The following is a 22,346-nucleotide window of genomic DNA, read 5'->3' on the forward strand; positions in this document are numbered from 1 at the left end:
TTTTTCAAAAGTCATCCGTCATCTCCTGTGCTGATTTATTTTTAAAGGAGAGTTGAACTCGGATGTACAGCCTTAACATTGGAAATCATGAATTTGTACAATTTAAATAAATTTCGCAGTTTACTCTACAAGGAAAAGAATTACGACGTTACGATATGTATTTCTATTCTATGATATGGCTACACGATTTTTCGCAGAAGTATTTACTCGAAGTTGCACTTGCCAAAACAATTAAGGGAGTTTGATGATTTCATTGCACGCCGCAGCTCGCGATTTTCAAAATTCACTTAGTCGAAGCACGCGTTTAACCCTTTGCCCTCCTTTGTCGAGAGTGACTCGACATGAGCGGTCGACATCTCGACCACTGGGATGGCAAAGGGTTAATGCTCGCTTAACTCGTTACACTTTTGCAATCGTTTAGCGATAATTCGAAAAGCAAACTCTGACTCGAGTTCGTTCTTTTTTTTCGACTTCGGCAACTTGGACATTCAGAGAATTTGAACGGGGATTTTCGAGGTGGGTCGCTTCGGGGGCAGAGTGGGAAAAGGGGATCTACTTTCCGAAGCACGAGACCGCGTTGAAAGCGCATTGTCTCCAGTAACTGCGCTTGCGCTGAAGATCGCCGATGTCCATCCGATTGTGGAGACGCTGGACCAGCTGCTTGGTGAACAGGTAGTTGATGAGAGCAGTCTCGATGCTGCCGTCATCGTCCACCAGCTGCAAATCAATTTTTTCTCATTAAACTGGACATCGATAAAATTCCAAACGCTAAAAGAAATTTTCTCAACGCACCCTTATAAGCTGCCGTTAGCGAAATTGCCAGTTAAATGGTCATAACGACGGCTCATTGCTCGCGGATTAACGTTAACGAGTCTCGGGAACGACCGGACGAGTTTCCTGGCGGAAATGAATTTATCCACCCCTTTCATCCTTGCAAGGAATAATACAAGAGAGAATAATGCCATCGGAATATCGATAACCTGAATATCTAGTGTGAATTTTTTTTTCTCCCACATTTCGAGGTAATCGAATTCGGTGGCACGTTCCGTTGGTATCGCGCGTTCCTTGGATCGTACTCGAGTCCGGAAAATATTCTCCCGATAAATTGTAGAAACTGACATTAAATGGAACATCGTCGAGGTAAAACGGCGACGAAACGTTGCATCCTCGGACAGCTGTTGCGGATCGAGATCGATCGGTGGAAGGTTTAATTGCAATCGTTGCGCAACCCCGTCATTTTCAACGGCTCGTCCGTTATTCCACCGCATTATCGAGAGCACGACTCGGCCGAGCGATCGCTTCGTTAACTCAACCTACTCCGAACGCGAGATTTTCGTGGATGTCCCCGTCGTTCCACGAGTCGCGACCTTCTGCCAGGCTCGCGAAAGGAGCCGGTAAAAACCCGGATGGAACCCGGATGGAACCCGAAATGGAGTTCGGTTCGGTGCCTTCGAGGCTCGGAGTTGACTCGGGGTGGTTATCGCCCGCCCAACGCGCTAACACTTATTTTTTATCGAACGTGGCCGAGCGATTCGAGGTGCAATTTAGAAAGCACCTCCACGCGGTTGATTTCGGCGTAAACCTTTGTTACCTCGTAACCCACCCGATCGACTTCCGCGTTAAAGCCGCGAGGGGATCCACGACCGGATAAAAACGATAAATATACGGTATCGCGAGTACACTTTGGAACACGTCGCTCCTCGCTTTCTCGGAATTTCGGATGAAAACTAAAGAAACGCGCTTGCTCGAGGGCCATCGCGGCCATTTTCTCGGGGCAACTTCGGTAACGGCGCGAGGAGAACGTCGAAAGTTTCCGCAACGGGGGATTTATTCCGCCATTAGTTTCGCGTTAGCTTTCCTCAACCCGTGGAGGAGGAATCGACTTCTCTCTCCTCGATGATTCGCGGGGGGTGGCGAGATGCAACGGCCCGATTGGCATTTGCATTCGAAGCGGACGGAGCATCTTACGCAATGTCAACGACTTCGAGGGGTTTCCTTTTTCCCTCCCTCTGCGGAGCTTCCGCTGAATTTATCATAAAAGTTGCGGGCATCCTCTCGCGGTTACCGTCATTTTTATTCCCTATCCACTTCGATGTATTTTTCTTCCTCATATTTATAACGCAAAGCTGCGCGCATCCCCTCGCGGTTAACGTCGCGTTTATTTCCCGCAAACTGCGAAGTGTTTTTCGGGAAAAAAAAAAACGCACGATATTGCACCCTTTCTCGCTTAACGTCGTTTTTATTTCCTACACTCTGGGAGGTGTTTCCAGTCCGTTGTGGAAAATGAGCGGGGAAAGCTCTCTTTTTTTCCTATCCTCTCTCGCTCGGTTTCCACGGGAAGGATAAACCAATTTTTCATCCTCGCAAAAATCGACTTACGGCGACGATTAACGATCGCTTTCCATTTACCGTCGCGCATTTTAAAACAGGCACGGAGAACGCGTTTACCCTCGCTTCGAGGCAGAATGGCTTTCTCGAAATAGGAAAGAAGAACGCGATACTTCTTAAAATATTTCAATTCAATTTACTCTCCCCGAAAGTAAGGAAACATCGGTCGACGGAATAACATGATTAAAAAAGGGACGAACTGTGGAAAACTCGGTGAGACTTTAACGAGAGTCGGTTCGCTCCCTGGGAATCAAAGTCGGGACCAATTTGGGCCAAGGAAACGCGAATGGGACAGTTTCCGGTTACGACCGAGGATCCTTTAGCCGACCGTGTCGCTCCTTCGTGAACCTCCTTATATCGTCGGAGCCGCAATTCCCCGCGGGACTCTCGGTTTTCACCTTTCCGGGCAGAGAGTAGATCCTCCCTCTCTCCTTCGCCCCGTAAACCGGAAATCCGGCCTCGCTATTATTTTAAAACGCGGTATACTCACGTCCAAATCATTGATGAACCTCTGTTTGTCCGGTGTTGGCAGTCCGCTCGACAATCCGAGCAGAGCGACGAGCACCATTGTCAAACGGATGGTGGATCGCAGGGAAACCATCTCTCCTCCTTTCCTCTGCGCAAAAATCAATTACAAATGTACGTCGACCAAGAATCAACGAGAGGTGTCGGGACGGTCCCGCCTCGGAATGCGAGGAAACGCGAAAACGTCAGATCTCGGGAGTGCGGTCGTTCCGCCATTATCCGCAATTACTCGTTTATCTTCGACTCGGGGAATCGGGAAATTAGGTTTATCCCCCTCTCGTTATCCGGGGCGGCATCCGGCTTGGATCTCGCCCTCGAAGTTACTACCCTCGATTCCAAAACGGAGAACCATTTCCTCGTGCGTTTTGAATTCGGGGGACTAAACGAATGTCCGGCCTTAATGGGAGACCTCACCTCCGGCGACCGCCACGTTTAACTCGGAACCCGGATTACTTGCTCGTATCACTCGGTCGTATTACTTGCCCGGGGAGGATAACCGACCTCCGCCGTGACGTCTCCGAGTAACGGCGGACGTCGGTTGCCGGATTGCTCGCATTTTAAAAGGAGGAAGACGTCTCTCTCGTGGTGCCTGCTAAAAGGAAAACAGCCGGCCACTTGCAAGAACAACGAGGAGCCATCCGCCCCGTTTTCCCGACTCGACGTTTTCAATTTGACCGAAGAAAGGGCGGAAGTTCGCCCCTACTTCCGGGGACGACGCTTCCGTCTCGACGAGTCTTGAAAAACATTCCCGGCTAACGCGGAAGGATCCCGAGTGAAAAGGGAAAAGAGTGTATCAGACGGGGAGGGGAGATGAGGAAAATTTTATCAAGAGGCGAAACTCGATTATCTCCGGGGGAAATTAAATTTTATTTCCGCGAATAAGTCGGCAGAAATTAATAAATATTATTTTACGGCCCGCTGGAGGATTCGATTCGATTACATTTTATTTCTACCCGCTCGGAGTTGACCGATAAAAGGGAGGAGTTACCTGTTACACCTCGAAGGGGAAGGGAAGTGTTCGAAAGATAAGGAAAATTGTTTCCGAGCGATTTTCCTTGAAGAAATGGTATCGTTATTTTACCTGCAGAGCAAATAAAATTGGCTCTAGCTCATTTCCCGACTCTGGATAAATTCCATTTGACCGAAAGGTAGCAATCGTTTCCAGTCAATGGACCATTGGAAATTGCTGGTTCACCTCGACTGGAACGACTTCGGCCCAAGAAAAGGGCCATTGAGTTCGAAAGGAGAGGAAAACGTCGCCGCGGGGGAAAACCAGGTTACAACGTGTTAAATTCTAATTAACGTATCGCAATTCTGTTTTTTGTCGAAAAATGACCGAAAGGTTGACCATCGATCGGGACCAGTCGATCCTGGAGAGGGTTTACGGGGAGGCAAGTGCACCTGCCGACTTATTGGCCATCGATTAATATCGGCCTTCCGCTCCGCGTAAGTGCTTTCTAAGCGTCCGGGCGTATTTGTCCGGAGCAACCTGTATGCAATTATCGCCATTACCGGCGTTATCGGCATTACCGAGCCCCCTTACTCTCGCAAAATTCAGACTGTCCGGAAAAATTCACCATTCGGTGAAATGAAATATAAATCGTCGGCAAGGCGAATTACCGTTCGTCCCAAAAACCCACCTTGCCTTTACTCCCCGTTTACCCTCCCGCTCGTATTTTTGAAACAACGGCTCACCTGGGTAAAACAGCGATAATACCCTTTACTATATTTTTTATTTATTTAGTAATTCGCTCATTGGCTTATTTTCTTATTTTTCCGAGAGTCCCAAAATAGCCGAGCGGTATCATAGGTAGACGCTTTTGCAAAGGAACGAGTTTAAAACGTTGAGAAAGCTCTATCGGAAACTTACGGGTTTTCGTAGAAGCTGGGGGATCTTATTTGAAACTCTGGGAGAGAGCGATGCCACTCGGTTGCCGTCCGTGTGCCGTTCGGTGGAGGGTGGAAGGTGCGAGGATGCCTCTCCTATGCCGGCCGGTTGCCGCGAGTGCGTCTGACCGTATAGCGACGACTCTCCTTTCTCGCGACTTTATATCCCCGCCGCTGGTTCCACCGCCACCGGGAGTATCTCCGGGCTCCCTGGTCGGAGTGGGGGCTAGGGAATTTTCCCACCCCGCGACGGGAGCAACAGGATGCGAGACGGGATTGGAAATTACCCCCACCTGCCCTCGACCGATCATCGATACATGTATATCGTATTCGACTCGCGACGCGATCACCCTCCGCTATAAGCGATTCCGGGCTCCTTGAAAAGACTCGAAGGGACGACGAAACGCATTTGAGAAAAATTCAAAGTTTGCCCGATGGCGGAACTAAAAAGTCGCATTCAGGCCGAAGATGCAAATTCGCGCTCTTTCGACATCGACGTTTCCTCGTGATCGGAAAATTCTCTAAATTTCTCGAGAACGTCCCTCCGCGTTCCCGCGAATTCCCCGAGTCCCTTTCGGAGTGCCTCGTAAAAGGGAACATGCCGGGTTCTCCCTTTTGCTTAATTGCCGGTAATCCCTCGATTACATCGCGACATCGCTTCGGAGTGTTCGGATCGATCCGATTTCCAGACAAGGATTCCTCCTGGAATTCCTCCTGAAATTCCTTCTGGCGATCGTGGAGACGAAAAATTCACTTGCTCGGGGTTCGCGTTACTTCTCCCGTGTTTGACTTGTAAACAATGGCGAACGGGACGATTATTTTACGGGCGAAAAGGGTCGCCGGGATAAAGGGAATTCGGTTGGGGGAGGGTCGAAGGGTGAATTTCGATTTCGGTTTATCGAGCTCCTGGACGCCCTTCGATCTCGTCGGTCTAATTGATCCGATGGAGGGTCCCGAAGGAATTCGAGTCGGTGACACTTCGCGAAAGGCCGAGAAGAATCGACCTCGTCCTCTGCCCTCTTTTCGCCCCCACTGACAATGAGCGCAAGATAAATAATCTTACTTAGACATTCGGAGGGTAACCAAAACCCAGAGTCCAATCGACGTTGCAAAATAATCGGAATTAGAGCTGCGACACGTTACCCGGAAAATGTCGAGCCCGATAACGGCCGGGTTGAATAATTGAGGCTAATGGCGATAAACATCCTCCCCATTTCGCAGATCTATCCGCAAGACTTTCCTCGTTACGCAACTTAACGAGCAATTCATTAATTTCCTTCGCGCCGTTCCGCGACGAAGGACATCGATAAATCGCATCTAAGTAAAACCTGCGCGTTTCCTGATTTTCTATCCAATTATTAATTTGCGTCGATAACGACCAACCGAAAGAAAATCATATTTTCTCGAAGGCAACATAAAATTCCGGTTAAGAGTGAAGTTTTCCATTCCCGATGTCCCTAAAAAATTGCACCCTCGCGAAATTGCGAATTTTCGAATTTCGAATTCTCGAAATATATGGAACGACGATATTACGGTTCGATGCGACAAGCCGGGTCCGAAATTGTCAAAATTCGCATAAGAGGTTAAAAAAAATTAGATTATTTTTTTTTTAATTGCAAATACTTATTTCCGAATTTATCGTTTAAGCAGTAGTCTCGAGAATAACCAAATTACGCCTTACATCGGATCTCAGCGGATGGTCACTCTCGAGGATTTCTTCCGCTTCGCTCTCCATTTGACCGACTTTCGGCGAAAAAGGTTTCTCCGGTATTCCTTGTCGCCTTTTCACCGCAAATCTACGGTTGGAAAATATTCTCAGTCTCGAACGTGGCCGGTAGCGTAGGGAGCACGAGCGCGACCCGTTTGCGAGAAATCCCGAGAGATGGTGCTGGCGGGAACCGGCCGGTCCGAGGGGACGCTCCGATTCAAATTCGAAACGGGCAGTTCTGTCCAGTCCTATCCCAGCATGATCCAGGGAGCGTCGCGTCGGCCGAGTCTCTCGAGGTACGTCCCCGCGTGGTTCCCGTGATTTTTGCAAGGGAATTCAATGGAAGCCCTGTCCACGGGAGAAGGAATGCCCCGTAACTAAGACCGACCGCGCGATCACCCTCGTAGGTGCTTTATTTCAAGATTTTTAGCTTCCATCCCTCTTCGCGTTTTCTTATTTCTCGCAACGTGGGAAAGGGAGGAACGAAAGAGTTCGGCCGGAACGATAAGTTTAGCCAGAAGCGAGGTGATTTATTCGCGTTTGCTGGCAACATCTTCGGCATCGTAAAAGGTTAATGGCGATGGAAAGTCCGGCAATTTTCTTATCCGCTTCCTGGGGAGAGGGCGCTCTTTCAGGAAAATCCCGCGGCTCGTAATATTTTCCGAGCGAGCAGGAGCGAGCCGCTATCGCGATGATTAGAAGCACCCAGAAGCGAAAAGTTGCCACGCGGTTTCACGGTTTCTCCCCCGCGAAGCTTTCGTCGAACCTTCCTTCTTCCCGGATTGATTCCCACCGCTTCTCGGAGGGGTCGCAAATTAACTCGTTCCCAACGGGGTGCCCAGGTGTTAACGACTCGGTCGCATTCCTGGCGAATCCGGAGCGGAGCTTTCGAGTCGGGTTGGAAGGAGCAGCGGGTGGCTGAGTGCTACCAGGGAAGCCTTTAGCCAGAAACCGCGAAGCGATATCGTTTCCACGTTTCCTGCGAGCTCCATTATCGACACCGATTCCTGATCGACTTCCGCTGTTTACCCTTCGTCGATCCCAGGAAAAAAATATTCTCCTCCTTGGGCGCGTTTCCAGGTACAGATGATATCCCCATCCGAGGCACCCCGAAACGGCTGAACGATAATCCGGTACAGAAATTAATCGATAGGGTAAGTAAATACCTAATGCTCGGGGCGTGGTATTAAATATTTAATATCGAGCACGAAATATTCAACGGCGAATATCTAGATCCTCTTTGTTCGAGCTAGTTTGGGGAAAGGGGAGATGTAGAAACAGGAGTCGGCGATCGGATCGGCCGAAAGAACGAAAGGGGCGAGATCGGGGATGATTGCATCCAATTGCGGGGCCATGGCGGCAACGAGCGCCGGCGATAATGGCCGGGCGTCAATTAAATAATAGAGATGTCCTCGCACCGGTTCCGGACTCGTTTTCGCTCGTCCAATCGAGGGCCGCGAGTCTCGACCCCTAATTGTCTGGGTATAAAAATGAATGTCCGTTGCGGCGCCTCGAGGTGCCCCTTTTCCCCCTCGCGTGGACGTAGACCGCCGGAAAATCGCAATAAAACGTCTGCTTTCCTAATTTTCTCCGGTAAATAAGCGGGACGTTTACCCATTAGAGACGATCGTCTTCGTTTTTACGAGAAAGGCGAGGCGGGGAAAATGAGGGATTTTTCGAACGATGGAGAAGTTTTTTTTTTATTTCGTAGTTCTCGTGGTCCCAACAAACGTGGATCGTTTTCCCTTTGGCGGACGATCGGAGGTTTTTCATTTTGACGGAAAGTCGATTAAAAATACGTTGGGATTTGTTTAGTTAATCAGCGGGATTGCTTCGATGCGATGATTTCCTGTTTACGCGGCCCATTTTATAGGGAACAGCCAGATATGGAAGGAACGCATTAAACTCGGTGCCTTTCGATCCCCCGATATAAAATAGAGAGATACGTCCCCGCCCCTGCCCCGGTGAGACGATTCCAGTTTCTTCCGTATTTACGAAGAGGGAAATAAAACGCCAGTGGTCTCTTTCTAATTACGACTTCATATCGACTTATCGTTTAATTGAAAAAGTATCGTGACTCTCGATTTTTTGGAAACGTTTGAGAAGAGAAAAGGAAGCGAGGCAACGAGCGACCGAAATATTTTTGGGTCATCCATCTCTGACAAATTGCGCGGTCCGCGTAATTGTCGGTCTCTCATTTCCTCGGCGAGAAAATGATCCTCGCCGAAGATCGCGGAAGCAACGTGCGTAGAAAATAATAAAGGATTCAGAAGGAGCGGCATAGCGCTCGACCCGGCCGGACACGTTCGGAACGGTGACAAATGGTCGCGGTTGGGAGGCATTTAGAACGAGAACTCGTCCGTCGCGTTCGCTCCGCCCGCGGATGGCGGGTGGTATTACCTGCTCGTTAATTCCGGCCAACTACGAATAAGACGAGTCCCTCTAATTAAATCGACGTCTCGACCCGCCGACCCATCGACGATCGATAACTCGCCCTTTGCACTTTTTTCCTTTGTCACTCCGAAATTGTAAAAGTTGTCAAAATTGACGGTCCCTCGGGGGGAAGCGGGCAAATCGTGGCCAGGGACGACTTTCCAAAATGCTGGACGAGACGGCAAGTTCGGTAATCCGACCTGGAGCCACCGAATTCCCAACGCAATCCTGCCTCGACTTTGTGATCCTTCGACCGCGACAAAGCGACCCGGAATACAACCCGGAATACAACCCGGGGTCGATTAAAGGCCGCCGATTCGCGGCCGAAATCCCCATCGGCGGGCAGACATCGAACGAAACATAGTCGACGAGGTCGATTTCCGGCTCGTGCAAAAAAGGACGGTCCCCGCGAAAACCGTCATTCCGGTGCGTTCCCGATAAGAGCCCCCGCGTTATCGCGCACGCGCGTCTGCTTCGGGCCGGGAGGCCGAAGGGGGCCGAGTGTATATAACGCGGGGTGGCCACCACCACGCGTCGCATTGCACCCTTAAGCCACCCCGGGAGTGGAGAGTGCCAACCGTGAGTCGAGCCCGAAGAGGAGGAACCGCGCGAGTTCGAGGGACCCCCGGAAAGGACCGGAAGAAACGCCGCAAATTTCCCCCCGAGGACCTCGAAGCGGCCGCGCCGCCATTTTGGAGAACGCGTCGACTCCCATTCCATTTTCGGGACCGCCCGACGCCTTGGGACCCGAGACATGGGCGTCGCTCTGCTCCTGATGGTCCTGGCGGTCGTCGAGACGACCCGAGGGGCCGAGGAGCACGCCCTCCGGAGGAGCAGCGCCCCCGGCCTGGACGATTTCGACTTTCTTGCCTATTCGAGGAAGTACGACAAGGACCCGGTGAGCCTGCATTTTTGCCCTCGCCGCCGCGGGGAAAAATGCGGGGAAAAATGCGGAGTGGTTTTTCCGCTCGACGGGCGAAAGCTGCCGCGAGGGGGAATAATCGAAATTCCCGTTAATTGAAATTTGCGGAATGCTCGGGTATCGTATTTGCGAAATGGATCGTTAATAGGGAGATTACGGATTATTCCGGAATCGTTGATAGGAAGACTGCTCGTTAACGGGGTCTCTAGAAAATTAAGGGCGGAACCGTTAATGTCATTTATCCAAACGTCCATTCTTGCGGGCAATTAGGACGCGGGATGACGTCCCGTAAATATATTAGTTTTTCTCGTAGAATCTTCATCGCGGGTAAAATTCGCATAAAATGGGTACACCGTGCCCGCCATCCTACGTCTCATCCTTTCTCCCGGGAGGAGCCCTTGTCTTAGAACTCGAACCTCCGCTAGATAAATAAGGGCTGAAACGCCGCGAGACGACTTTATTGCTCCTGACAAAGGAGCAATAAAGTAAAATTTTCCCTTCGCCTGGAAAGCTCGTTACGACGATATCCCCCCGAAAGGGAAAAAAAGACGTCATCGCGTTGCACCGCCGAAACGCAACGTATAAATTCGATCATTTTTCACTTCTCCCGCAAAAGGGAAAATCGAAATTGGTTACCCTCCGCGTCATCTCCCTTCCAAAGAACCCTCTTTTCAAAATTTATATGGACAAAAAATACCGGTGGGGTCCAACAAGTAATTAGTAATTTGTTTTCGGAAATAAGAGACAAAAATCGCAAGAAGTCGAGACGAAGAGGGTTTGATTTTTCCCCTCGACAAGGGGATGAAATTCTTTCCTCATCCCGCGACCTGGTCCAGGTGGACGCGTAAAGAAAATATCCCGTCCAAGGACTCGCGTTATATATATACATATTAATAACGGATACATCGTTTGAAGGTTTCTAGCGATATCTGCGCCTCTACCCCGGCTTTCCCTCCCCTTGCATCTGGCGTCTCGAATTTCCTTATTATTTCAAAGTCTCGCAAATCGAAAGAGACATCGATATGGTGCTACCCCCACCCCCGCGGTTCGTCGGGTTTCAAGCTCGGTTTTTCTGGGATCCTTTCCTCGAGAAGCGATCCCTGAGATCGGATTCGCTATTTTTAACAACCGCGGCTTACCTTCCTCCTTGCTTTCCGAGGAACGAAGCTCCGGGGGGAAGACGCGTTACATATTGTTACCGAGGGCGGAAAGAAAAATTGCAACCTGGAGAGGTGATTTGAAATTTAAGAGGCGATCCAGCGATGCTTCCAGGGGTTTCATTTCCGATTTTTCATTTTATGGGAAACCGCGCCGGGTAAATTCGGGGTCCATTAGGATTTTGTCATCCCGAAGATCCGGGAGTCGATTAACGCGATTCCATTCCGATTACCCGGGTAATATCCGTAAAATGTTTTAGGACGGACCTATCTCGTCATCGCGACGACTTCGAATGGAGCAGATCGTCGCGTCGGTTTAAGTCTCGGCCACGCGTCGAAGTCTCTTAGTACATGCTCGGCAGGTTCTTCCCTCGCTTCCTGGGAAGAAATCCTCTTTTTTTTTTTTTCCCCTACCAATCGAGGCCGCAGAGGCACGCGTGCAAAAATGTCGGTGCGTATCGTGTAATTAATTGTTGCTCGACGCGGTCGCTTTTAATTACTTGCCACGGATTTAACGAGGCCGAGTCGTATCCACCGCCGCAGCGGATTTTTAGCGATTTTTGGCCCGCGGTTTATTCGGGCGCGGACCCGAGAGAAACTCTTGAAAGAGATCGAACTCGTTCTTGGCTGGGCACGAAAGGATCCCCTTGCCGGAGGCAGGATAAATTTTTTGGCGGCAACGAAACGGCCGGGATATTAAATCTGGCCGAATTGCGGAATCCTGTAAGTGCCTTCCGCGAGGCGGGAAACGACTGTTCAAAAATCACTTTGGTCGGAGCAGATTTGGCCCGGAATTGATCTCTCTTTTCTATCCGAGAGCGCCTTCGGGAGTGAACGCGCTTACGCGTCGCATAAAAAGGAAATCGCATTACGCAAATCCCCCATATACCTCGGTACGTCGTCCTTTCGCCCGGAATCGTCTCGTCCTTCAAAAAGATTTACAGGCTTAATCTTTCGGCCCGACTTTCTTAATCCGCGAAACGGCTGACGGATGGGAAAGAAAAGACGATCCGAAGGGGCTCGTCCGTGGAACGGGGACGGGAAAAGAAAAGGGGAAGAAGATGCTTTAATTTTTCCATCAATTCGTATCTCAAAATTTATGTCGTTGCATATGATTTATGCCGATTCAAAAGTCAAGGAAGAAAACGAAATCGGGATACGTAATCGGGGGGCAAAATTGTCGGAAATTTAACGATCCGCATAACGCGTTGCTTCTTCTTCCCTTCTTCTTCCGAAATTCAATTTTAACGTTGAAAGCGGTACATCCCGATTCATGGTTTCCTCGAAGATAATTGCCTTCCACGGAAAACGTCGTTACGCAAGGCTCTCCATTCATGTATCGTAGAATCGCGCGAGACGGATCGATTCGGTGGGGGGTAGCCGCTTCCTCCCTTCGGGTCCCGGAGTGGAAAAGAGACTGGAAGTTTAATCTCGGGTAGACTCGTTAATCCGGAAACGGTCCGGAAAAGGTCCGGAAAAGGTCCGGAAAAGGTCCGCCGCCGGGTGGGAAAAAATAAGTCCGAGGTGCTCGACCGAGGAATGGGGGAGGGAGAGGAAATATGGAGAACTCGAAATTGCGCCTCGGTGACGGGAGGGAGATCGATGCCGTAAAAGCAAACGTTAATGGACCGACGAGATCCTCCGGGATGATTCGGATCTCCGTCGCCATTTACCTACGCCCCCGTTTGGATCCGAGCTCCGTTTGAACGTCGCAAGGGGCTCCGACTACTTGTTGCCGTTCGCCGACTTCGACCCAGGGACCGCCTTCGAGGGAAATATCTCGTCACCCTATTAAACGGTTCGCCCGAAATTGCCTGAAATTTTCGTATCGTCTCTTATTTTAGGACGCTTCTTAATCATTTCGAGAGAGGGATCGATTTAACGTCGCGTCCGCGGAGCGAGTTGGCGCAACGATCGCCAGCCCCCATTGAACGAACGGAGTCATTTCCGAAACCCGACGCTTTTCACTCGATTTGTCGGCCCGAATTTATTATGCAAATTCCTCCGCTCGATACCTGTAATCCGGGTTTTGCATTACAGAGACGATCGCGACCGGGATAACGCGCGCGTCGAAGGTATCGAACGTTGTCGGGAAAATTTCACTTCTCGCGAGGAATTAACGAGCTGTCGGACTGGACCTTTTCGCTCCGCGCGTTGTTCGGCCCGAAAGGCAACGAGAGAAAAGAAATGAGCCCGTGGGTGGTAAACAAAAATTCCAAATTATTTTCATGCGCAAAAGCCGGGAATCGTAATGGCATCCATTTTAAATTCAAATCAACCCGACGGGATAACACCGGAGGAGAGTTATGAAATCGTGAATCGTTTTGGTATCGATCGTCGCTTCGACGTAAAATCACGAGAGCGATCGCGCCAGGGACGCGACGCAGAAATTCAAGGATGAAGAATAATTCATTTTAAGAGAGGTTAACGCGTTTACGAGATAAATGGGAGATCTCGGCGAGAGATTTCGAACAGCGGCGAGACGAGACGTCGAGGCTGCTTTGACGAGGAAATCGACGAAACGTCAAGATACGCCCTCTCCCTCTTAGCTTTTGTGCGAAACGTCGGGAAGGTCGGAGGAATCGAATGGGGGGGCTCGTTTTCGAGAGATACGAGCCGAGAAGAGGGATCGCGATACGAACGGTCAATCTTGATGATAAATCGGGAATTAATGGAACGCGCCCGATGTCAGGATGTAAAAAGAAAAAATTGGATCGACTTCCTTTTTTTTTTTTTTTTACGGAGACGCGGCCGTCTCGTCTTCTCGACTTTGGGGAGTTTTCAAAGCGAATCCCTCGAAGGGGATCCGAGTCGTATTTGAGCCGTTCTACGATCCCTATTTTTTTTTTTAATTTGTCACGCTATCCAGGGGGACCACGCCGCGACTCGTTCGTATCGCGAGTTAGCGGCGGTTTCTCCGACCTCCCGACGGATCCCGAAGGAGTCGACGAGCAAACGCTTTTCCGTCAAATTACGGGCAGGTTTTTCGGTAAACCGAACGCGATATTTCCCAAGACGGGGGAAACGCGAGGGAAATGTTCCGGACTTGGTTAATCAACGAATTCGAGTCCGCGCCATCGATCTTTAAATTCATTTCCTGCTCGAGAAGCAAAGAAAAATACGGCGCCGTTTGCAGAGGGCGGGTCATTCCGTAACTGCGAAGTCAAGTTAACCAATGATACGGTGATTACGAATTTTTTGGTTTAATCCGCGAAAGAAAAAAAGAAAAAAAGAAAAGGGGGGACACTTTTGGATAGGCGAGAGGGTCGAGTAAAAAAATGAGCGCCACAGGTTGGGCCGATAATTGATTGGATCGGCGAGTTCGAAACCCCTGCAGGGCGGAAACCCGGCCGAAGGCGATTCCGATAATCGCGCTTCGAGCCCGAATTCTCCGCTTTAAAGTCGATGGACGGGTACGATTCCTCGTAGGTATTTTCTTGGATGACTCTTGATTTAATTGGAGCCGTTTCACTGAGCGAGAGTCCGAAGGGACGTATCTGGAATCTCGGGGACGAGAGTCCCCGACAGTCGTCGGCCATGGCATCGCAGTCCATTATTTTTATCGGCGATTTATCGGCCGTTTCGCCGATATTCAATGAAGTCGCGAGACGGCCGGAACGAGAGATTGCCAGGGAGACTCGAATGCGAACGAGATTTCTTGGTCGTAGCTTTTCTTTGGAACGAAGTCGTTCCTTCGTGCTGGAAATTGTCACAAAGGGCAGACCCGGCTCGAGGCGATCCCTCTTAGTTGTGACGCGAATGCTTTGATATCTGCGCGCATTCGGTCGCGTCAATGGCGTCTCGAAGCAAACGCGCTAAATGGCCTCCGTTTCCAGAATCGCGGCCGTGAAACCCCAACCTCGATATCTGTCCGCATTAATACAAGACGTCGAGGCGTTCGACCCGCGCGGGACGATTAAAACAAAGCGAGGTCGGAACGGCGCCCTTCTCTTCCCGAAAAGGGTGGAAAATTTAACGACGATTAATCGACGGTCCGTCTATGACGCTCGATTATTTCTTAACGATATTTCGTCCCGAAAAACCGATTAATCCCCGGAAGCGGGATGAATTTTTCAGGACTCAGGGAGGGTCGCGGCTCTCCTGGCCCTCACTTTTGATACGTTAAAAAACCATCCTTGATGCGCTCGTCCCGAGTAAATCTCTCGACTCCTTCGGAACACGTGGCTGCGAGATCAGGCATTGGCCATTAGAGGACCGCCATTTCGGACGATCTTCGAGTACTTCCGGGTGGCCAAAATCGACGTCTCCTCGGCCGCCCGTCCCCCGAACGTTCCTCGAACGTTCCGGGACGTCGCTTCTCGACTCCGGGGACGTTGGAGGCGACGACGGCCCGGCCGATATGAAGATCTCGATATTAGCCCGATACAAAGCCCCTCGCTTCCCGCGGAATATCGGGAATCCTTTTTTCCAGGGCTCGTTACTTCCCTCCTGCGACGAGAGAAGGGGACGCTTCCTGATCCGCCTCGGCCGTAGGTCCCGTCTCCTTCGATTTCTTTTCTCATCTGAAAGGTGAATTTTGGTCGCAGGTCGTGTTCTCGAAGCGGGCCACCATCCTCTGGGACAATCTCATGGTGACCCTGAAGAAAGCCCTAAACGACCAGGGCCTGAGCGGAGGGGGCGGCGGGGAAAGGTCCATCTCCAGGGCACCGTCCCATGGGCCGGTCTCCGGCTCGCGGATCGTTCCTGCCGCTGACGGACAGACGGTAATTCCTTGGGCCCAATGATTCCGGGGTCGATCGAATCCCCGCCGTTATTCGCAAATACGCACTCGTTCCGGGACGTTTGGGGTCTTTTTGAAAATGTCGTCTTTCAGATGGACCTTCAACGCCGAGGCCAAGCAAGAGGGAGCGTATATTGGCGCTGCTATTTCAACGCCGTGTCGTGCTTCAAGAGGAAGTGATCCCAGCAAGAAGAACCGACGTCCCCGACGAACTCTTCCGTTACTTACGACATGACCGGTTTTATGTAATTAAACGTCGAAACCTCCTCGAAAGGGGAGCGCCTCCTCCCTGCCGAGAGAACTAACGCCTTTACGAAAAGGATCACCTCCTCGACCAAACGATTTTTTTCTTCCCGCAATTCCTCGTTTCCTCGTTCCTTTCCTCGGCCGACGATTATTCGCCAGTTTTCCGTCGGCGTAACGAAACATCGGATTTAATTACCGTTTCATCTTTCACTTATTTTATCTCATTAAATGTCGAAACTTATACCGACAAGGTACGATCTCTCGCGAAACGAGCACGGGGCGAACTGGGGAGGAAAAAGAATAATATTTATATTATAAAAAAAAAATCATATACGAATATTCTCCTTTTTTTCCGTCTCTTAGATTTATCGAGATACTCGAAAAGACTCCGACATTTATATTGGGTATTCAAACTTGTGTCGTTACGTCTACGTGTAAATGTATAAAAAGTGTTATAACGAGAAGACCCGCGGTATATAGAGTATGTGTATATGTATATATTATTGCGTTATAAATATCCAAAGTTGTTTTCGCTATTCTTAAACATAGAATCGCAGATGTATTAATTTTCGACTCATCGATACGAGTTATTTTATGCAGTCGTAGAAAATAAATCGGACAAACGAAGGAGAAGAAAGGGCAGCAGATATTTCCGTTGTAAAAATGTCTACCGGCGGATTTTTTATCCAAGAATGTCCCTTCTCTTTGAGGTTCCACGGACCCGAGGAATTTATTTCAATTTATTCCCGAGGATCTCTCGGCCTCCCGAAATTCCGCTAAAAAATATTTGCGTAGACTGCGTTGAATCGTGTATAGCGAACAAAAAATTATCGACACGCGTCGGAAATTGACGCGGAAAGATCGAGGTATCGGAGGTAAACGAACGAATCGGTGATTCGCGAAAGCTGGGAAGCAACGGCAATCATAATTACCCTCAAGTATCCTTACGGTCGTTGCGCCGTTTAATTAAACTTGACTTAAGTCGTCGACGAGTCCCGACACTCGTACTTGTTCTTCGAACTTGCACGTCCCTCGCCAACTGCTCGTTTCATCGAAGAACTGTTGATTAGTCCCGAGGAAATGCCCTCCGTGATTGCTTCCCTCTCGCCTTGTCACTCCTCCTCGAGGATAGTTTATAGAAAAATGGAAATAGAATAATTTATCAACAGATTTCGAATTTGACGACTCCTTCCCGGGAATTGTTTAAACCGGCTTGTAAAATTAAAAGGTACGGTATGCTTGGATATTTTATTTTTCCTTGATTTTTGCGAACAAATGGTCTCTAATTATAGGTAGTGGAGTTTCCGTTCTTTTGGAGAGGCACAGTGTACCTTGACCGTAACGACAATGCGGCCATATTTTTTATAAAAACTCGGCAATTCGGGAGGAATTCTTTAGTTCGCAAGAAAGGATGATAAAGAGAAAAGCTTTCTAATTCTCCGAGACCTATGCGATTATATTTTTTGTCGAGGAATTATTACCGTTTTTCAGCAGTAATTAGGTATCTTCGTCCTGGACGTTTAGCGTTTTTAAAAATTGCCCAGCTTTGCAGGAAATGATTCCTGTCATTTTACATTTACAAACTATTATAAAATGAATTATCGTGTAAACTTCCAGTGGTATATGATCCATACAGGTAGGAAAATAGAAGAATGTTTGCACGGAACGAAACAACGTTCGCCATCGGTGGACAAATTGTGAACTTGAGCTTGCGTTCTACATTTCCCTCGCATGGTAACTAATCTAACTTAATCTGAACAAGTTCTGCACGTGCGTTATTCATTTTCAAAAATGTTTACGTGAACTTTTGTGAACTCGATTGAAGACATTGTTCAAAATGTCACGATTGATAGTGAAAAATCTGCCGAAAAAGGTTAGTCGATGAATATGCTTGAAAATACGGATTAACAATTGGAAGAATTATTTGTCGTGGTCGACATAACCTCTGGTGTGCACCTTGTAGGTGTCAGAGGATAGGCTGAGGCAGCTTTTCAGTGAAAAAGGAGTAGTCACGGATGTACAGCTCAAGTACACGGCAGAGGGGAAGTTCAGAAGATTTTGTTTTGTCGGTTACAAGACCGAGCACGAAGCGCAGGCTGCTTTGGAATATTTTGATAAGACTTGCATCGATACCTCGAAGATCTCTGTCGAGCTCTGCAGTGGTCTAGGTATTTTAGACAGCTATTCCCTTTCGTGATTTGTATTTGTTTCTTGATATCGTGTTGATTTTAATTGGTTTTTGTACTTAAGGTGATGCCTCCAAGCCAAAATCATGGAGTAAATATGCTCCAGATAGTTCAGCTCATAAAGCAATCGTTAAAGAGGAGAAATCTGTAGAAGAGGTTACCGAGGAGCCCACGACTCAGAAAAAGAAAAAGAAGAAGAAAAAAGAAAAGGACAGTATTATAGAGGCTCTTGAAAAGGTATTTTCAATTGTAGTTTATGGTTGGTTAGGTTAGGTTGCCGTTTAAATTGAAATTACATTTTGGGAATTTTACTTTTGAAAGCATAAAGACGATCCTCTGTTTGCCGAGTTTATTGAATCGCACACTGGGAAAAACGCAGTTTGGAGCAATGATACAAGCATTCTTGAGAAAAATGTTGGCGACGGTGAGAAAACGAGCGATAAGGAAGACTATTCGGAAGATGAAGACAGCGCGGAAACTGAGAAGGATCAGAAAGATGAAGAAGAAAAAATTGCAAATAAAAAGATGACAGATCTAGAGGTAGTATAAGGATGCTATTTTACATAAAATTTTCAAGAGTATTTCCTTTATTTTTAAAGCCTTATGTACTCCGTTTTAGTATATGGAAGCATTGAAGGAAAAGAAAACTCCACAGGGTGCAAAACCTAAATCAAGTGTCGAGGATAAAAAATCAAAGCATGGTCCACAGAAATTCTTTACGGTAAAACTTCGAGGTTTGGGCTTCAATCATAGGAAAGGAGATGTAAAGAAATTCTTTAAACCACTAAAAGCCAAATCCATTCGAGTACCTCAAGAGATTCGAGGCATTGCTTATGTTGGTTTTAAAAATGAAATGCAAATGAAGAAAGCTCTAAATAAAGATAAAAGTTTCTTAGGTGAATTTTTTTTCCGCTAATAAACACAATTTCTCTGCAATCGTATATTAGATGTAGTGAATTTCATAGATGGGAAACGTATATTCGTAACGGCGTATCATGAGAAAGAGAAGACACAAGACTCTGATTATGGCTCCAACAATCGAGGCACACAGAATCTTAAATGGAAAGAACAGGAGGAAGCACTGAATGGCGAAGAAAGTATAGCAGAATCGGGCAGATTATTTATTAGAAATTTATCTTATGCCATTACGGAAGATGACATACGATCGCTCTTTGAAAAATATGGTTAGACAATTATCACAAGTCAATAAGATACACGCCGTTTCTTCTTCCTTCACATCATACATTTTTAGGACCTTTGGCAGAAGTGAATCTTCCCGTAGATAAAGTCACAAGGAAGTTGAAGGCATTTGGTACAGTGACGTTTTTAATGCCAGAACATGCAGTGAAAGCCTACACGGAATTAGATGGATCGATATTTCATGGAAGGATGCTTCATATACTCCCTGGAAAGGCGAAATCAGACGATTTGGCGGAACAAGGTTTATATAACAGAGATTGGTCACTTGTTTCATATTATAAGTGAATTCCATTTATGATTATATCTAATTTCTTTACAAAAGATGGACTTTCGTACAAAGATAAAAAAGACTTAAAGGACAAAGCAACTGCAAATTCTACGCACAACTGGAATACTCTCTTCTTAGGACAAAATGCTGTTGCCGATGCAATAGCAGCCAGGTACAATACTACGAAAGAGAAGGTATGCTTAAACGGCAAATTTAATATATTATAAAAAATAATGTCTATTTCCATTGCGTTTCAAACACTGTCCCGAGTAGGTTTTGGAAGATGGTGGGAAGAAAGGGACAAGTGTCGCAGTGAGACTTGCTTTAGGAGAAACTCAGTTAGTAGAAGATACAAGAAAGTTTCTTGAAGAAAATGGCGTACATCTCGATGCTTTTAACCAGGTAAACACTAGATGCACGTATTGCCAAATTTATGGAGTGCATGGTAGAACTGAAGTGATTCACCTGAGCTCGTGAAAAATTTGTATTTTTTATTATCTTTAGTCTGCTTCAAAGAGATCAAAGACTGTTATCCTTATAAAGAACTTACCAGTAAACACTGAAAAGCAAGAGATTCGTGAAAAATTTGTACGGTTCGGAGAACTTGGACGAGTAGTCATGCCACCGATGGGTGTTACAGGTATGGATGAATATTTATTATTTACGTTATTGGCCGTGTTATAATTTTAAAATTTACAGCATTGGTAGAATTCCTGGAGCCTTCGGAGGCTCGAAAAGCCTTCACTGGTTTAGCTTACACAAAATTCAAACACTTACCACTCTACCTCGAATGGGCTCCGGAGGATAGTTTTAGCACTGCTCCGAGCGAATCTAGGAAGAAGGACAAGGAAGAAAGAGGAAAAGGTAAATCCGCAGAAACTAAAGAAACGATAAAGGAAAAAATAGAGGAGCCTGAAAAATTAGAAAATGGCAAGGAAGAGGAAGAAGATGTAGAGGAAGAAGAGGAGCCTGAAAATGACACGACTCTCTTTGTTAAAAATCTAAACTTCTCTACAACCGAGGAAGCATTGAAGAAGGCAAGTCTTTATTTAATTCCTATTAATAATGTTTTATTTTAAATTCGTTATTTTATTTTCCACAGCACTTTAATAAATGTGGCAAACTGCATTACATATCGATTGCAACGAAGAAAGACCCCAAGAACCCTGGAGCGAAGCTATCGATGGGCTATGGTTTTATTCGATATAAAAGGAAAGCCGACACCGATCGTGCCCTGAAGGATTTGCAGACGTCGACTCTCGATGGGAAGACCTTGGAATTGAAACGATCGGAGAGAACATTACAGTACGTAGAAAATACTTTTTCGTTTCATCGATCGATTAATTCCATTGTACTATTTCTAATTTATAGATCCGACCTGAAGACTGCAAAAAAATCCACCAAAATGACCCCACAAACGGGAACGAAGATCATGGTGAGGAACGTTCCCTTTCAGGCAAATGCCAACGAGATTCAGGAATTATTTAAGTGAGCTCCTTTCCTGTTTACATAATCATATTTTTTTTAGATACGTATTTTTCTTGCGTTATCTTCACTCCTCGAATTTATATTTTCAGAGCCTTTGGAGAACTTAAAGCGGTAAGGCTGCCGAAGAAGATGGTGGGCGAAGAAAATCACAGAGGGTTCGCTTTCGTAGAGTATTACAGCAAAAGCGATGCGAAGGTACCCGAAGAAATTTCATTGAATTTAAAAAAGACATCAGCTTCTACGGTTATTAGCCGTTTCAGCGAATTCTACCACTTTAAATCTTACTCGAAATATGGCATCGATCGTTACGCGTAAATAACAGAAAATGTTTCGTAGAGAGCCTTCAAAGCCCTTTGCCAGAGCACGCATTTGTACGGACGAAGACTGGTACTGGAATGGGCCCAGACAGAGGAGAACGTCGAAGATCTTAGAAAGCGAACGGCCAAACATTTTCACCAAGGTATTCGTACATTCGTTCGCACGAGAGCGAGCCATTAGCCATTAATCTATGGAATTGGGTTGAACGCCTGCATTGTTTCGACGAGTTCCGACCTCGCCTAATACGAGCTTCCCTCATGTTTCCTTTCTGCTTTTGTTTTCTACAGAACCTTCGGCGAAGAGGAGCAAGAAGTCGACGTTGGACCCCGAAGCCGTTGGCCTCGAAGTGGCGTAAATTAGTCGTTTCTTGTTACACGGACAAGAAGTACGTGAAACGAAAAACGATCGGTCAGGATTGGATCTGTACCGACGCGCGAATTAATTTCTGCAATTATTCTAGAGTTTTTATAAATAGGAATATTTACTATTACAAACGTGACTCCCTTTTCTTGAAAATTTTCGAGAATCTTTTTGGACGTATCGATTTCTTCGAACCGGCGAGTTTTTTAGTTCTTCGTCGGAAATAACCGGGGGAAAAAAGAAAGGGATAGTTCGTATCGACGATCGAAGAGAAAAGGCTTTAAACGTCGCTTCGAGTTCCCGTTCACGTTCGCGACTTTCCACAGTGTCTCTCGATTTTCTCGAGAAGCTCCTCGAGAGCCACGGGACGGGATAATGCGATGTATCTGGCATTCGAATTCATTGATTTCTCGGCTTCGATCGAAAGAATCCGATTTTCCAAGTATAGAAGTGCCGACACGCGCTTCGATACCTGATCGGACTTCCAGCGCGAGTTTTTCTTCGGTTTCGATCGATGGA

At 47.4% G+C, this 22,346-nt stretch overlaps 3 protein-coding genes across 8 annotated transcripts; 2 read left to right on the forward strand and 1 right to left on the reverse strand.

The window, feature by feature from the left end:
* Nucleotides 1-18: 18 nt before the first annotated feature.
* On the reverse strand, nt 19-17,611 carry LOC105700894 (prohormone-1). Of its 5 annotated transcripts, none has more exons than XM_012427147.1 (4): nt 17,489-17,611; nt 16,956-17,125; nt 2,879-3,004; nt 19-717 (listed from the first exon to the last, which is right to left on the reverse strand). In XM_012427147.1, the coding sequence occupies exons 3-4, from the start codon at nt 2,987-2,989 to the stop codon at nt 553-555; spliced, it is 276 nt and encodes a 91-aa protein (XP_012282570.1). In that variant the 5' UTR covers nt 2,990-3,004; nt 16,956-17,125; nt 17,489-17,611; the 3' UTR covers nt 19-552. The 5 variants fall into 5 exon arrangements, with proteins under 5 accessions (XP_012282570.1, XP_012282568.1, XP_023290126.1 ...); XM_012427145.1 differs by having other exon boundaries at nt 16,940-17,125; XM_023434358.1 differs by having other exon boundaries at nt 16,940-17,128; nt 17,489-17,570.
* On the forward strand, nt 9,696-16,074 carry LOC105700893. Its single transcript, XM_012427144.2, has 3 exons — nt 9,696-9,839; nt 15,568-15,744; nt 15,855-16,074. The coding sequence occupies exons 1-3, from the start codon at nt 9,696-9,698 to the stop codon at nt 15,939-15,941; spliced, it is 408 nt and encodes a 135-aa protein (XP_012282567.1). The 3' UTR covers nt 15,942-16,074.
* Nucleotides 17,612-17,762: 151 nt separating the features above from the next.
* On the forward strand, nt 17,763-22,055 carry LOC105700784 (probable RNA-binding protein 19). 2 transcript variants are annotated; one of them, XM_012426940.2, is made up of 16 exons: nt 17,763-17,880; nt 17,971-18,175; nt 18,258-18,430; nt 18,515-18,733; nt 18,813-19,089; nt 19,159-19,377; nt 19,446-19,634; nt 19,716-19,855; nt 19,935-20,063; nt 20,166-20,301; nt 20,361-20,698; nt 20,764-20,966; nt 21,033-21,149; nt 21,239-21,344; nt 21,486-21,609; nt 21,755-22,028. In XM_012426940.2, the coding sequence occupies exons 1-16, from the start codon at nt 17,845-17,847 to the stop codon at nt 21,820-21,822; spliced, it is 2,679 nt and encodes an 892-aa protein (XP_012282363.1). In that variant the 5' UTR covers nt 17,763-17,844; the 3' UTR covers nt 21,823-22,028. The 2 variants fall into 2 exon arrangements, with proteins under 2 accessions (XP_012282363.1, XP_023290089.1); XM_023434321.1 differs by having other exon boundaries at nt 20,764-21,149; nt 21,755-22,055.
* The last annotated feature ends 291 nt before the right edge of the window (nt 22,056-22,346 follow it).

The sequence above is a fragment of the Orussus abietinus genome, unplaced genomic scaffold, assembly GCF_000612105.2.
Source record: "Orussus abietinus isolate OABI.00-Male unplaced genomic scaffold, Oabi_2.0 scaffold9, whole genome shotgun sequence".
Taxonomy (NCBI): domain Eukaryota; kingdom Metazoa; phylum Arthropoda; class Insecta; order Hymenoptera; family Orussidae; genus Orussus; species Orussus abietinus.